General features: G+C 32.6%; 1 protein-coding gene across 1 annotated transcript; it reads right to left on the minus strand.

Annotated features, from left to right (window-relative positions):
- Positions 1 to 10,120: 10,120 nt before the first annotated feature.
- LOC108994974 (monothiol glutaredoxin-S2) lies at positions 10,121 to 10,924 on the minus strand. Its single transcript, XM_018970419.2, has one exon. The coding sequence runs from the start codon at positions 10,652 to 10,654 to the stop codon at positions 10,343 to 10,345; it is 312 nt and encodes a 103-aa protein (XP_018825964.1). The 5' UTR covers positions 10,655 to 10,924; the 3' UTR covers positions 10,121 to 10,342.
- Positions 10,925 to 18,022: the final 7,098 nt, after the last annotated feature.

Below are 18,022 nucleotides of genomic sequence, written 5' to 3' on the forward strand. Positions count from 1 at the left end.
TATATAAATAATAAATAAAATCACTATAATATATAAATAATAAATAAAATCACTATAATATTTATCACTATTAAATATAAAAAAAATCATTATAATATATAAATAAATAAAAATCACTATAATATATAAATAAAAAATATTTATCACTATTATATATAAATAAAAAATAAAATCGCTATAATATATAAATAAAAAATAAAATCACTATAATATATCACTATTAAATATAAATAAAAATAAAATCATTATAATATATAAATAAAAAATAAAATCACTATAATATATAAATAAAAAATAAAATCACTATTATATATAAATAAAAAATAAACTACTATAATATTTATCACTATTATATATAAATTAAAAATAAAATCACTATAATATATAAATAAAAAATAACATTACTATAATATTTATAAATATTATATATATATAAATAAAATCATTATAATATTTATCACAATTATATATAAATTAAAAATAAAATCATTATACTATTTATCATTATTATATATAAAATTAAAATAAAATCACTACAATATTTATTAATATTAAAAAATCACTATAATAAAATCATTATAATATTTATTACTAAAAATAAAATCACTATAATATTTATGGGACCCACACATTTTTCAACTACCTACTCAAAAGTCAATAACTCAACATACTTCAAAGATCCAAACAACTCAAAATACTCTCTCAATGGGACCCACAAACTCACTCCAATCTCTACTCATAACTATTCACAAACATTCTTAACACTTATCAACACTTTTCAACACCCAAACGTACCCTTAGTCTTACATGTTTTCAGATTATGTCCTTACAGTTTACAGCAAGAACAAAAGGCTGGCAGAGTTTCATATTCAACTTCTTAGAATATACTTGCAGGCTGTCTTGGCGTTCCAATCCAAAAGGAAGATATTGGCTCTTAATCAATATTCATAAGGACACAAACTCGCGCACCATCAGTTCTTGTTGCACATCTCGTTGCATTATCCCTACGTAAAAATGTACCTATCAGAGCCACTATATTCCTGAGGTATGATTCCTGATAAAGATTCGGTGGAAGGCCAGGTAGCATAAGCCACACTGGCACCTGCGCAGGTTCCTCATCTTTTTGAAACTCCACTATCCAATGAAATGCCCGGTATGCAGCCCCTTCAATATCACAACTTTTAGGAAATCTTTTTCATTCGAGAAGTGTACAAAAACATTTCTTGGCCGGCGCATCACAAATACCACAGGCTGCGTCGAAAAGTAATGTTTTGAATACCGTACCGGACGTCGTACTGGTCAAGGCACTGAAACGAAATATTTCGATATCGGTACCGTTTCGGGATAGCGTTTCGGGATAGTCGATATATAAATAAATTATATATATAAATATATATAAAAATTATATTCTAAAATAATAGTCTATATATAAATAAATTATATATAAATACATATATATAAAAATTATAAATAGTTTAGTTTGAATTATGAGTTAAAAAATAAGTTTGTAGTTTGAAAAAACGGGAAAAAAAAAAAAAAAAACACAGGCCGAAATATCGGCCGGTACTGGCCGAAATATGGTATAGGCCGAAATTTAGTCCGGTATGGCCGGTACGGTCGGTATTTTAGCCGGTACGGAACATATATAGTACCTGTACCGGCCGGACGGCCGAAACGAAAAATTTCGACCGTATCGGTCGGTACGGTACAAAATTTAAAACACTGGTTGAAAGACCCCATCGGCTATGTATAAAACCTCTAATACGATCCAAAGAAGGCCTCTGCCACAAGAACTTCAAGACTAACGAAAACCGAAACGGAACCGCAGATCAATCCAGCTCTTCCTTTGTAAACTGCACAAATACTTCTCCCTCAACATGCTTAGGCTGCCGAAGCGGAACACTGACCTCCGAGATAGCCTGAGGCGGAGTTTTCAATAAGTCCACAAAAGTCCTCTACCAGACTGGAAGACGTGGTGGGGGTTGGGAACCCCCTGCCTTAGCCATGCGCTTCCGTGAAGCCCCTCCCTAGTCAGGGAGTAGAACCTCACACATAAGGCTTACGACGAACGTAGTCCTGCTTGGAGCGTCGTAGCGTAGCTTGTATTGTTGTGTTAAAAATTACGTTTCTTGGAGTGTTTAACCTTCATGTTATTGGCCGATATGTAATGAAACTCAAAATTCAAACATATTCGAGTATGACTTGAGCTTGAACATACGGCTTATTTATTCGAATGCGAGCTTAATATTGTTCCAAAAATGCTAAATTTATCGAAAGTTGGGTTTCGAAATATTTTTTTTTATTTAGTGATTAATGAAGCATTTTTTAATCATGTTGTGAACTTTTTATTTTTTTAAAAAATATTTATGATGATTAAAAAAATAAAAAAAAATAAAAAAAAATATTGTTCGGAACACTTCTTCATGAGATTTTTTCGATGACTCTAGAAGGACTCATATTGTTCACGATCTACTTAAATTTGATAAAACTGAATTCGGTAATTTTCATATGTAATCTAGACAATACGATTTCTTAATAAATAGGGAAATAGTTATGATTTTTTTTTTTTACTCGGGGAAATAGTTATGATACAAACATTAGAGAACTTGCACGGATCGTAAACGGACGTAGACAACCAAAGAAAGGCTATATTTATATACACAGTAACTTTGGGAAATATTCCATAAAAAAAAAAAAAAAAAAAACTTTCGTAAAGATAAAATAACTCTCAATAGAACGTAGGAAAATGATAAAATAACTACCCTTTACAAATTTTCTTACAACTTTCTAATTAAATAATATTTTTTCAAATATTTATTTTAATTTTGATTTTAATTTCTTGCGTTTAAAATCTAAAAGATATTATTTTGCGAGACGTTGTAAATAAATTATAGTTGGATTGTAAGGGCTTGTTTGGGAAGTGAGATGATGAGATGATAATTTTGTGAATAATAATAAGATAATTTGTGAATAGTAGTGAAAGAGTTTAAATTGATTATTTTTTAGATTTTGAAAAATGAGATAAAAAAAGTTGAATAAAAAATATTATAAAATTAAAATATTGTAATAATATAGTTTTATAATATTATTTTTGTTTGTAGATTTGAAAAAGTTAGAATTGTTTTTTATTTTATTTGAAAGTTTGAAAAAATTGTAATGATTAGTTTAAAAATATTGTAATGATTAGTTTGAAAATTTTGTATTTGAATTATGTTTGAAAATAAGATTAGATGAGATCAAATGAGATCAAATGATAATTTTGTATCACATCTAAGACCCTAAACCTACCCTATGGCTATTATCTCCCATGTCATCAAATGCGAGCATCTTGTAATGTGATCATTTTCTTAATCAAATGCAAGGACGATGCCATGTCATCCTAAACACTTAGTTTTAGCTCAACAATCCAAATCAACCTAACTATGCATATTAAAACATAAATGATATTTGTAGTTTTAGGTCGAGTGTAAAAGTTTCATGTATTTCTTTAAAAAAAAAGTGCGTAAATCGAAAATTCATATGAAAAAAATTATTTTTTAAATGGTAGATCCCACTTTTTTTCAAACGAAATGCGTAAGACTTGCACACCCTAATGTTTGGGTAGCAAAGTCTTCTCAACACTTTTCAAGCATTCTCGTACTTTTGAAAATACTTCACATGCCAAACAATTTAAAATACTCTCAATGAGACCCACAAACATACTTCAATCTCTATTCATAACTATTCACAAACATTCTATAATATTTATCACAATTATATATAAATAAAAAATAAAATCACTATAATATTTATCACTATTAAATATAAATAAAAAATAAAATCACTATAATATTTATCACTATTATATATAAATAAAAAATAATTTCACTATAATATTTATTTATATTATATATAAAAATAAAATCATAATAATATTTATCCAAATTAAATATAAATAAAAAATAAAATCACAATAATATTTATCACTATTATATTAAAATAAAAAATAAAATCACTATAATATTTATCACTATTATATATAAATAAATAATAAATAATATTTCTCACTATTAAATATAAATAAAAAATAAAGTCATTATAATATTTATCACTATTCTATATAAATAAAAAATAATTTCACTATAATATTTATTTATATTATATATAAATAAAAAATAAAATCACTATAATATTTATCCCTATTAAATATAAATAAAAAATAAAAACACTATAATATTTATCACTATCATATATAAATAAAAATAAAATCACTATAATATTTATCACTATTAAATGTAAATAAAAAATAATTTCACTATAATATTTATCACTATTATATAGAAATAAAAAATAATTTTACTATCATATTTATCACCGTTATATATAAATAAAAAATAAAATCAATATAATATTTATCACTATTATATATAAATAAAAAATAATTTCACTATAATATTTATCACAGTTATATATTAATAAAAAATAATTTCACTGTAATATTTATCACAGTTATATATAAATAAAAAATAAAATCACTATAATATTTATCACCATTAAATATAAATAAAAAATAAAATCATTATAATATTTATCACAATTATATATAAATAAAAAATAATTTCACTATAATATTTATTTATATTATATATAAATAAAAAATAAAATCACTATAATATTTATTCCTATTAAATATAAATGAAAAATAAAATCACTGTAATATTTATCACTGTTATATATAAATAAAAAATAAAATCACTATAATATTTATCACTGTTATATATAAATAAAAAATAAAATCACTATAATATTTATCACTGTTATATATAAATAAAAAATAAAATCACTATAATGTTTATCATTATTAAATATAAATAAAAAATAAAATTACTATAATGTTTATCACTATTAAATATAAATAAAAAATAAAATCACTATAATATTTATCACTATTATATATAAATAAAAAAGTAAAATCACTATAATATTTATCACTATTATATATATATAAAATATTTAGACAATATAATATTTATCACTATTATATATAAAATAAAATAAAATCACTATAATATTTATTACTATTATATATAAATAAAATCATTAGTAAAAAAAATCAATCATTGATGGGGCCCACACATTTTTCAATTATCTATCCAAAAGTCAACAACTCAACATATTTTATACATCCAAACAACTCAAAATACTCTCAGTGAGACCCACAAACCCACATCAATCTCTACTTATAACTATTCACAAACATTTTCAACACTTTTTAGATATTCTCACTACCCAAACATTATTGTATCTAGTATTACTTTAAGAGTAATGTTATTTGAAAGTCTTTATACTAAACACCATCCACGTGGTATAATTTAATTTTGAAGATAAGTTTTAAAATTTGAATCTTACAAATCAAATTATGTTATATAAATTATGTGTAGTGTAAAGATCTTCAAATACAATTATTCATTACTCTAAGGTGTTGTAATATATTGTGCAAACACACATACATAACGATGACAAATAAAATTAAAACAATAACGATCAAGTACACAACGCATAATATATGTTGTTCGACAAATTGCCTATGTCTACAAAACTGCAGAAATCTTATTAACAGAGGATATTATAATCACTCAATCTCAACTTACACTCTCTAGGACTTTTTGATCTCTCATACAATATGCACTCACTTGACAATTGTTCTCTCTCAAAATATGTTGAAAATTTGTACAAAACAAGTCAAATATGACATATATATAGTAAACGGCACTGTAAATCCTAATCTGGCAAAATCTGTGTTCTTCACTCAAGCGGCATGTTGAGCGTGCATCGAGCGAACGACAAAAATAACATTGGCTTGAGCAGGGTTCGAGCGAACACTAGGATTTGTGTCTCACTTGAGCTCATTATCACACGAGACTCTAGCGAACTCAATAGTTGTTTTTTGCCAGAGCCCATTGTCGAGCGAACTCAAGGGTTGAGTTTCGCTCGATCGCACGTCGAGCAAATACTATGTTTCTCGATTTTCAACTCCAAAACCAGTCTCCACATACACCCCAACAATCTCTCACTTAGAGACTGGTTCTCCATGTGCCAGCCACTATTTTCAGCCAAACCTTATCATCTCTGCACCTCACAGCTCCCGTCTTCAAGTCAGAAGACGCACTGAAGTCAAGCCCGACTTTAGTGTTCCACGTACATTGCTCTTAGTCAGCACATCCACAAGGCGACTCACAACTCCCACTACACTAGGAGTATTTGATCTCGAACCGATTTTAGCAATCTCATCCAACTTTTCCAGGCTTACATGAGGAACAACAAAGCTGACTCCTTTTAGCTTCCTCACATGTTTTGTGCGATCAAATTTGACTTTTTGCACTATCGTATTTCCCTGCACATCACTGGACTCTGATGTTAAATACAACGAGTTAGATCTCTTACCATGCGCTAGAACCAGTGCACCTTTAGTGATCTTCCAAACTCCTCCAAAAAACGCTATTGCAAAACCGCTATTATCAAATTGTCTCATAGAGATCAGATTTTTTGTTAGATCTGGAACGTGTTTGACTTGTTGTAAGTTCCACACGCCCCTATTTGGATGTAATGGGAGTGGGTGAGCACATCACTCCCACTACATCCAGTGCCTCTCCATCAGCTGTATATATTTTTTTTAAAATCACCAATAACATAATTCTGCATGATTTCTAGATGTGAGGTGCTATGGAACGAAGCCTCTGAATCCAACACTCAATCATCAATCGGACTATGCACTATAAAAAGTAAGGTATCATGAATCTCTTATGCCACTCTATTCACCGCTTCATCCTCAACAGTTTATTGATTCCTATAGTTTTTCTTGATGTGGCCCAGCTTGCCACAACTCTAACATGTGATCAGCTGCCTAGATCACCAGATCTCATCTTGCTCTTTTCCCTGCTCTTGAAGTTTGATCTATCATATACTCTGCCCCGATTGTCAACATTCAAGGCAAATCCTGAACACAAGAACTTACTCAAGTCACTCATACGTAGTACCTCTTTAGTAAAAACCATGTCACGTATGTCATCAGAGTTCAGTTTCATCTTGCTAGCTGAACTACTCACAACCATACTCAGAGCCTCCCAACTATTTAGCAACGATGCCAACAGAATCAACGCTCTGATCTCATCATCAAACTCAATCTCTACAGAAGACAGTTGATTTGTGATCGTATTGAATTCATTCAGGTGTTGGGCTACAAACATACATTCCGACATCTTCACATTGAACAATTTCTTCATCAAGTGCACTTTATTGTTCGCCGACGGCTTTTCATACATACCTGACTAAGTCGGCATAAGATTCACTGTGATTATCTCCTTATCGACATTATGTGCCACTGTTCTGGATAAGGTTAGTCAAACAATCTCTAAAACCTGTCGATCTAATAGGGTCCACTCAACACCATCCATGCTCTTCGGTACAGGTGTAAAAAAAATCGAAAAGCTGAAAAACTAGATCGAATCAGTCAAATTGGTTCGGTTTTAGACCGATCCGATCCGGAACCGATTTCCGTAGTGGCCAAACCGGCCGGAACCAATCCGGTTCCAGTTTTAAGCTTTTTAGGATCGGACCGGTTCCATATAATATATATTTTAAATTATTATTTTTAATATTATATATAATTATTATAAATAATATATAATAATATCAATTAGTTTAAAAATAAATTGAAATTGTAAAACTTTAAACTGAATAAATCACATCAACATTTTTTTTTAAATCAATAGCAAACGAAAAACTGATTGGATTGACGGGCATCTAAAAGGCTCTGCATGTGGGTGTGAAGATCTGAAGTTGCCCTTGATTGTAAAATCCAGAGCTGTGGCTGTAGCTCTTAGCTACCGTTTCTACTTTTGGTCTACATGTCTGGATCTTTTTCTCCATTTTATTTTTAGTTTCCTTTGCATTGTGAAGTTTGGTGCTTACATCTCCGATACTTCAATGGTTTCTTGTTTGTAGTTTTTTTATAAACATATATATTTTTTTTTATAAATTTGCATTTTATTAAAACCTGAAAACCAGACCAGAATTGGTAAAATTAGATGTATCAATTTAGGGGAGTAACCAATGCGTAATCAATTTTTTAAAATACAAAACCGATACATACTAGTTTGGTCCTAAATTTTGTTCAAAACCCGACCCGTTACACTCTTACTCTCCAACTTCTTTTCCAATAATGAAAGATGAAGTCTCTTCCCATAGAGATAGTCCTCGATCTGCATCTTTTAATACCCAAAATCAGTGCCGTCGAACTTCTTGATCCCAGGTGCTTTCACTTTATCTTCAGCCATCGCTCTCCTTCAGATATAACCTGGCTCTGATACTAGTTGTTGTGAAATGTTGTACAAATACACACACACACAACGATAACAAATAAAGTAAAAGCAATCATGATCAAGCACACGACGCACAATATACGTGGTTCAGCAAATTGTCTATATTCATAGAGCTGCAAAAATCTTATTAACAGAGGAGATTACAATCACTAAATTTCAACTCATATTCTCTAGGTCTTTTTGCTCTTTCACACAATATACACTCACTAAATAATTGTTCTCTATCAAAATAGGTTGAAAAGTAGTACAAAACAAGTCAAATATGACATATATAGCAAATGACATTGAAAATCCTAATATGACAAAATTTGCGTTATCCGCTCGAGCAGCTTATTGAGCGTGCATCGAGTGAACGGGCAAAACAACATTGACTCAAGTAGTGTGTCGAGCGGGGCTAGAGCAGTGTGTCGAACGGGACTCGAGCGAATACTAGGTTTTGTCTCGCTCAAGATTACTGTCACGCGGGACTTGATCAAACTTACGAGTTGAGCTTTGCTCGAGCTCACGTTGAGGAAACACTCCGTTTCTCGATTTTCAGCTCCGAAACCAGTCTTCACATACACCCCAACATAAGGCCCCCCCGTTTGGTTTCACAGATGGTCTCAACCCATCACATCTCATTTCAACATCCAGACACCATTAAAATATAAACACTTTTCAATTTCAATTTCAAATTTTCAACGGTTTCAAATAATCATTATTTAATCTTTACAACTTTTACAAACTTTCAAACAAAACACAAAAAATAATTCAAACTTTTTCAAATCTCAAAACAAAAATAATATTAACAAATTATATTCTAATAATATTTTAAATTTATAATATTTTTATTCAACCTTTTCTCTCTAATTTCTCAAAACCCCATAACATATCTTAATTTAAATAGTTTCACTACTATTCACAAAAGAAAATGCTAAATGTATTTAAAAAAAAACTTACAAAAAATTTATTTTTCCACATGTCAGCTATTGATATGCTAAAAATCAAGAGATTTAAATTTCAAAAGAAAATTAACAAAATGAGTATTGTAAGTAAATATGTAAGTACATATAACATTACTCATTCACAAACTAGGCATGCTTGGATACAAAGATGGTTTCAACTTATCTCAACTCATCTCATCTAATCATTACAATTTTTTCAAATTCTGACACAAAATATAATAAATAATTTAACTTTTTCAAAGTTCAAAACAATAATAATATTAAAAAATAATATTCTAACAATATTTTATTCAACTTTTAACTTTTAACTTTCATCTCAATTCATCTCATCTCAACTCATTATTCAAAACTCACAATCTCATTATTATTCACATATTTTTTTTTATCTCATCTCATTTATATAATCAAACTAGGTCTAATTCTTACTGGCCCAATTTGGTTTGGGAACAACTTTGAGCAAACCGAAAAGTCCATTGTTCGATGTCAAAATCACTTGAGGCCCAATCTTCATACCCATAAGGAGGCTATATATTGGGCGGATGGGGTTAAGGTCTCGACCCATTTTGTGGTAGCCCATTACTGACTAATGAAGGAACTTTTATCGTTTTTCTTCCCATTCATTTCTCACCACTCATTTACTGATCGTTATTGTGAAGTTTTGCACGAAAAAAAGAGTCCAATGGATAATAATGCATTGGTCATTTCCACGATTATTCACTCAAGTGCAGGCAGATTAGTTGAATAGTATTTTTAGAATTAAATAAAGTTCTCGTCATTCTCCTGTAAAGCATTGAAATTGGAAGGGAAAAACTGATATTAGGCTTTAAAACTTTGATGCAAAATTGCAACTTTTATTAGCAAAAGCGAAACGGTACGTACATGCACCTTACAAAAAAGCTAAAATACACGTAGTATATATATAGACTCAGCAAGAGTACTGTAGTGATCAACTCTATATATAGTTTAATACATACATATGTATATATGTTAACTCAAAACATTTATTTAGGCGCGCCTGATGCTAATTAGGTTAGTGGTTCAAACCCAGATTGCTCCAGCGCGTTGGAGCATTGGTTTTAAGGAGCGCCTGAGATGGAGGCTCATCACCTCGTTGGTTCCACCCACCAGTTCACCGCCGATGAACACCGCCGGCACGCTCGGGTTACACCCAAGCCTGAGAAGAGCTTGCTCGATCTCCCTCCCTCTCGGAATCTCATCCACCTCGTGGACTGCGGCGTTCACCCCAAACTCGGTGATGAAGAGAGTCTTGATGGTGTGGCACATGCAGCAGGAGCTCCTGCTGAAGATCACCACGGGCCTCTCTGATGTCATGTTTGAGACTCTCTCCATTGCCGATATTGCAGAAGGCAACTAGCTCTAAGATATATATATATATATATATATATATATAAAGATATTGAGACTTCTGATACAGTACTTTCGAACCAACCAACCTAGATTAGTGTACGTAAGTGCATGCAATGCCAAATTAGAGTGAAGGGTTTGGAGAATGAAGAAAGAACAGAATAATTAGGAGGGCGAGCGATTAATGCATGTAGGTAATTTTGTGAGGAATGTGAAGGCAGTACCTGAGGTTTTTGATGTGGGAGACTTGAGCCCCAGGAGCTGTCATTTATATAGGACTTTCACTGTGGCCGGGTTTGCATTAATACGCAGCTAGAAAGGAAAAAGTTTGATCTGGTGGTGAAGAAAAAATGAGAATGTTCCTTTAGATATTTCAGTCCTAGTCCAAATTACGCTTTGATCATTACTTGACAGCGATTGATGTGAACCAGACAAGTAAAGTTGCACAACAACGAATCTTGGCATGCATACGATTGTAGCCTTGGGACGTGTCCTTCATACGGTTTCGATCGCATCATCTACTAGTGCCTACACACATGCATGCACATTGAGAGATAGAGAGAGAGAGAGAGACAGAGAGAGAGAGAGCTTTTGATGATTCATGTTCGTTTTTCTTGTACGTAATCACGAGGCCGGACTCGAGGTAAGGGCCATTTTGCATGTACAGAGTAGATCACCCAAGTGACTTTCATTGCGTTTTGGACACGAGTAGTACTCATACAGTACTATCGTTCGAAATAATTTGTTACACCCACATAATTATGAACCCTTAATGTTAATGGGTGGTATATACGTGGATTAGTTGTTATAATATAATATCAATATCAAATTTGCCTATTTTTATTAGTTAAATGTTTTGGGATAAATGTTGATTATTTAACATATAAGTATTAAAATAGAGTTATCGACTTTGTGTTGGGGTAGAGACTAATTTTGGAGTTGAAAAATCGAGAAACAGTGAGTTCGCTCGACCTAGCACTCGAGTGAAGCTCAACCCGTGAGTTCGTTTGATGTGCGCTCGACAGTGGGCTCGAGCGAGACACAAACCCTAGTGTTCGCTCAAGCCACACTCAACATCCTGCTCGAGCCAATATTGATTTGTTGTTCGCTCAAGGTTCGCTCAAGGTGTGCTCAACACGCTGCTCAAGCGAATGATGTATTTTTGCCAAAGTTAGGGTTTCCAATTTATTATAAATATGTAATATTTGACTTATGATGTAAGATTTTCAGCATATTTTTTAGAGATAAAAATAGTTAAGTGAGTGCATATTGTGTGAGATAAAAAAAGCCTTAAGAGAGTGTGAGTTGAGATTGAATGATTGTAATCTTCTCTAGTTAATAAGATTTTTGTAGTTTTATGGACGTAGGCAATTTGCCGAACCATGTATATTGTGTGTCGTGTTTGCTTGATCGTGTGCTTGTTTACTTTGGTTGCCATCATTTATGCATGCGTGTTTTGCACAACAACTAGTATCAAGAGCCAATGTTGGATCTAAAGGAGAACGATGGCTGGAGACAAAGTGAAAACACCCAGGATTGAGAAGTTTGATGACACTAATTTTGGGTACTGGAAGATGTAGATCGATGACTATCTCTATGGAAAGAAGCTCCATCTTCCACTGTCGGGAAAGAAGTCAGAGAGCATGGATGTGTGTGTTTTGCATGCACAACACTTCGCACTAATTACACTTAATTTAATTGAATGTCTCGTATACTCATCCAAGTTGCTACTAAGGACTCAGAGAGTGTTAAAATATAATTCAAATAATTAAATTTAAATCTTCTTGATAATTTAAACTTTTGGATGAAATATTCTCAATTTCAACTCGTAAATCGCACCGTATGTTTAGTAATCTGAAGGGTGTACATTTTTTATCATGTGGTTTTTTTGCCGTATATATCTATCATGGAGCTAGCATCTGCTGAGTTGGAGGAAGGAGTAGGACTTATCCAATCGGGACACTTTTTTTTTTTTTTTTTTTGGGCAATTAGATTCGCGTCCAATACAAGAAAGAAATAACAGAGAAAGCCAAGTACTGAAGGGAGAAGATTTGAAGGAAAATGATATGCATGCATATTGCCAGTAGGTTATCTCAAACAGCAATTAATATTTAAACAATTCTCTATCAATTTTTAGGAAATATCTCGATCAAAATATTCTGATCGATCTGGCTTCTCGTTTTCGAGAAAACATCCCCTACCAAGAAAGACTAGCTAGCGCCGTATATTGGAGAGTGTAGATGCTTATATATATATATGAGGTCCCCAACATTATCCATTAATGTCGTCTGATCTATTTGTCCATATATTTCTTTTTTGCATGTTTAAAAAAAAAAAAAAGAAAGAAATTCCCGGTCCGGTTAATGTCGTAAAAAAGAATAAAAACTTCTTATTTATATAAAAAAAAATGAACTTACTTTTCTAAAGGCAATGGCGCATATAAATTATACTCCATCGTTGATGTGAGTCATCGAGAGTTGTGTCGATCCATATTATTCATATATATATATATATTTTTGTGAGTGGTCAGGAGTTGATCATACGTACAAAATTATTCAAAAGATAAACTGATCTGATCTGCTCTCCTCGCAGGATTAATTCTTAATTTGTTGTATAGCTTTCTACGTATACCGTGATACTGATGATGATCAGCCTGTCCTGTTTATTCCTTTATAAATTAAGCACGAATTGCACGGCACTACAACTACAAAAAGAAGTACTTCGATATCTTATATAAGATGATCAGGAGAAAATACAAATTAAAAATAGAACTTCGCCAAATTAAAGGATTGTTTGTAATTTATAAGGTGCTAGTTTATCTACAAAACTCGTGGAAAATCTACCAATATTATTCTTGAAAGCTATATATGGATCGATCATATATATATATGCCATCGATCTCTAGAAAGATCTTTATCAAAATAAAAGGTTTGTTTGCTTTTTTTTTTTTTTTTTCTTTTCTGTATATAACTTTTGGTCACCATTACGATCGAATCGTAGTGCTTGTACACAATTAGTCGTCATATGGTAAAAAATATATGTATTATATGTGTGTATATATATGTGTGTGGTGTGTGTACACAAATATTTATATACTCTATATATGGTATCATTTGTATGGTCCAGAATAGAATATATCCTCCTTCTATGTGTATCCAAGTGTCACATATATAATTATAACATTGTGGTTTGAAATTTGTAAAATTTTAGGGTTCCACAATGATTTAATTGTCACATTGTGGTTTGAAATTTATGAAATGTGTTTGATTTGTTGTTCATTTCAATGATTTCGATTTTTTGGCTGTTAAATTTAGGAATTGAGGGATTTAGGTTTTGGAAAAATCGGGCATTTTTGGTCCAGGTGACGTTCGCTCAAGTGTCACTCTAGCGAACGTCACAGAGATGCTCGAGCGAACGTTCATTTTTTTGTGTTTTATTTCTTTTTAAAATCACAAACACGAATAGACACATATGTTTTTCATTTTCAATACGTTTCCAAGTTCTAGATAATTTTCATAACATGTTAAATGAAGATTGTTTGTTAATTATTTCAGATTATTTGCTTAAATTATGGATGTTACACCATCTCGCCACGATTCTCCACAAGAGGATGACGCACAGCCGTTAGCGTCACCGACAAGTACTATGGGCCATATACCCCCATCCAGAGCAGCTACTTCCTGTGCAAGTAGTCGAGTCCCAATAGATCTAGAAAATGTTGATATACTTAATAAGAAGGAGGAGTTGGTGAATGTTGAGGTCGATTAAGAAACACCACCTAGTAAAAAAAGGTCGTGGACATGAGAACATTTCACCAAAGTTCCCGATGATCGTGAGAACCCGCAAGCTCAATGCCACTACTATGGGTAACTATGCAGTTGTCATTCAAAGAAACAAGGCACGTCAGTATTAATAGCACATCTTACAGGCTGCCAGTGGTATAAGATACAAAAATGGTTGGTGGCAACTGATCAGATAAAGCTGAGTTATGAGACTTCTGCGGTCACCGATGACACACTCAAATTAAGAAGCTATCAATCCCTCAATACAGTGAGTAGATGTTAATGGATGTTCTTACTGAAATGATTATCACTGATGAGATGTCTTTTACCACGGTTGACAAGGCAGACTTCAACAATTTGTGTACACTTTAGAGCTACGATTTCTCATGCCTTCATGGTATACTATGATGAGCGATTGTTTGGTGAGACATGCCAAGGAGAAGGTAACAATAAAGGAAATGTTTGTCGCTACTAGCCAGAGAGTGTCATTTATGGTTGATACATGGACTTCCATACAAAATGTGGGTTACATGTGTATCACAGCCCACTTTATTGACAGTGAGTGGACGTTGCAGAAGCATATTATCAGTTTCAAAGAAATTATTGATCACAAAGGCTCATTTGTTGGCAAGGAGATGGATGACTGTATAAAGAATGAGAGGATCATGAAAGTGCTTTGTATCACGGTTGACAATGCCAGTGCGAATGACACTGCTATTGATTGGTTCAAGTGGAATACAACGGTAAATGATGATATCATTCGTGAGAACCAATTTATCCATGTTCGATGTTATGCCCATATCATCAACTTCATAGTTTCTGGTGGGTTCAAGGAGGTTAATGATTCCATTATTAAAGTCCAGAACCTTGTGAAATATGTGAAAACTTCCCCCCAATGACTCCGCCAGTTTAAGGCAATAGCCGAACAACTGGAGATCCCATCTTCCAATATATTGCAACTGGATGTTTTGACTCGATGAAACTCTACATATATGATGCTAGGTGTAGTGCAGAACTACCAAACAACATTTGAGTGGTTGGAGGTCGAGGCTAAGGGCATAGGGTATGCTTTGTTGGAGTCAGCTGGGGGGAGAAGGGGGCTCGATGCTTCGGATATAGTTGATTGGGCTAATGTCAGGTATTTTGTTCAATTTTTGAAGTTATTTTATGATATAACTATGCGGATATCTGAGTCTAAATATCCTACTATGAACATGTACTTCGAGAGCTCGTGGGGCTTTATGACTACTTGCAACAGAGTTGCGCTAACAGTGTGGGTTTGTTGAATGCAATGACTATAATGATGAAATACAAATATAATAAATATTGGGGGATGTGGAGAAGATAAATAGATTATTATTTGTGGTTGTGATTCTTGACCTTCGATTTAAGTTGGCGATTGTAGAAGATTGAATTAGAGATGTTCTTGGTGATGAGGACGCTGATCAATTTATTAGATCTCTTAAATGTGATATTGATGATTTATATAGCCATTACAACAGTAGTGGTCAGTCTTCAACTGAAGGTGGTAGCTCCTCACGCCCGACCGGCTCAACATCTTCTTGGGATGACACACATACACAAAGTTCGAATTTATTGCCACTACGACGACATCATCAAAGCCGTGCATCGAGGAATATTATGCAATGTAAGTAAAGGTTGAGCATTACTTTATGGAAGATGTCGAGGCACCTAGTGATACATTCCAGATATTACCTTGGTGGAAGGTGAATTTTGACAAATTTTTAGTCCTTCCCGAATAGCCAGGGATATATTAGCCATTCTTATCACTATGGTTGCCTTTAAGTCGCTATTTAGCACGGAGGTCGTGTCTTGTATGCTTATCGGAGTTGCTTATCGGAGTTCCTTGTCTTCGACTACCGACGAGACCCTCATTTGCATATAGAACTGGTTAAGTTCAATGCCCATTGAAGTAGATACCATTGATGCCAAGAGCTATAGGCTTGAATCAAGTAACTTTATGATTTTAAATGATTTTTTTACATAATTTTAATGTTTTCATTATTTAATTTATAATTTATATGATTTTGTTGACCTAACTGTGAACCCTAGACTAATTATGGATGACTGAAATGGATGCACCATAGGATGTCCCATTTATTGGTGAGAAACTCAATACCATAATTACCATCATGCAAAACTCGTTAGAGTTGGAGATGGATGTGAGTTCATAATGTGTCCTATTTTATGTCATATATTACTTGGCTGATGGTTTAAAAGTCTATAGGTAAAAGGTAAAAAAAAAAAGATAGTGCATCTGATCAATAAAACATCATGCATGAAAATTAAAATCACTATCGAGTCATCGACTCAAATGCATGGACTGTCAAGATTGATGCGGAGGATTGTGGTTATTTCATATTTGAATAAAATCTATGACATAATTAATATTTTGGTGCTTTAAATTTAAATTTATTGTGATTTGTAGTTTTAAATTTAAATTTATTGTTTGCGATTTGTAGTTAGATTTAGTCATTGTATTTAGATTTTAGATTTTTAATTTAATTTTTTACAGTATTTTAGATTTTTTAATTTTTTTTAAAATATTTTTAAATAGGGGTGTGTCAATCTGAATTTTAGATTAGGCCTTGGATATTGGGTCATGGGCCTAGGTCTAATCTGAGTAGGGCAACTAGGGCCCAATTTCTGGGAAGCCCACTTCTACTCTGATCGGAGCTCTGAGCTCCGACTCCGAGCTCCGAACTCTAATTGAAGTCAGAGTCGGAGTAGCTTTTGACCTCTGACCCTAGTCAGAGTCGGAGGTTGGAGGTTGGCATTCCGACTCCGTCGGAGTCAGAGCCCACCCCTAGCCAAGGGTTAGTTTGTAGCTAGGGTACAAGCTAGGGTACTTACTTTACCGTATGGATCTCTTGAACTTATGAGTCATATTCTAATTCTCATGACTAATCACAGGCATACATCAGGCATGCATGATGTGATGAAACTAATACCACCATCATTCAGATCAAGATTCGATCGATATTTATATATATAAAAATTCTATGTACAGTTACTTTTGTGTATTTTTTGTGCATTCCACTAATGTGATAATTGGCTGTGTCACTTTTTTTTTAATATAAAATAACTGTTTTAACTAATCACATCAATGAAGTAGTGGAGTGTATAAAAAATATATAAAAATAATTGTACTTAGTAGAACTCATATATATATATATATATATTTATATATATACATAACTGCTACGTACAACCGCCATATGCAACCCCCATTCAACCGGCTGACTGCCACATCAACATCTGTCAGAAAAATTAAAAAAAAAAACAGACAAAAATTTGAAAAAAGTAAAACTTCGAGAAGAAGATAATCCATCGGAATGAAAAGGAAACTGAAAGGACTTTCGGTGGTCTTTGTTGACGAAGTCGGACCCGTTGATATGGATTTTGTGTATACCAGCATTCTTTATCGCTCTTTTTTTGGGTTTATCCATTCTTTGTTTGAGTTCAGGGTTTAGCAGAGTTTGGGCAGTGGGCACCAAAATTATGAAAAAAATAAGAGAAATATTTTCAAATGGTAGTGTCCCATGAAAAG

Source organism: Juglans regia, chromosome 7 (genome assembly GCF_001411555.2).
Source record: "Juglans regia cultivar Chandler chromosome 7, Walnut 2.0, whole genome shotgun sequence".
Lineage (NCBI taxonomy): Eukaryota > Viridiplantae > Streptophyta > Magnoliopsida > Fagales > Juglandaceae > Juglans > Juglans regia.

What these genes read in the sequence shown, in the direction of transcription:
- LOC108994974 (XM_018970419.2), bottom strand. Translation starts at nt 10,654, where the DNA reads ATGGAGAGAGTCTCAAACATGACATCAGAGAGGCCCGTGGTGATCTTC.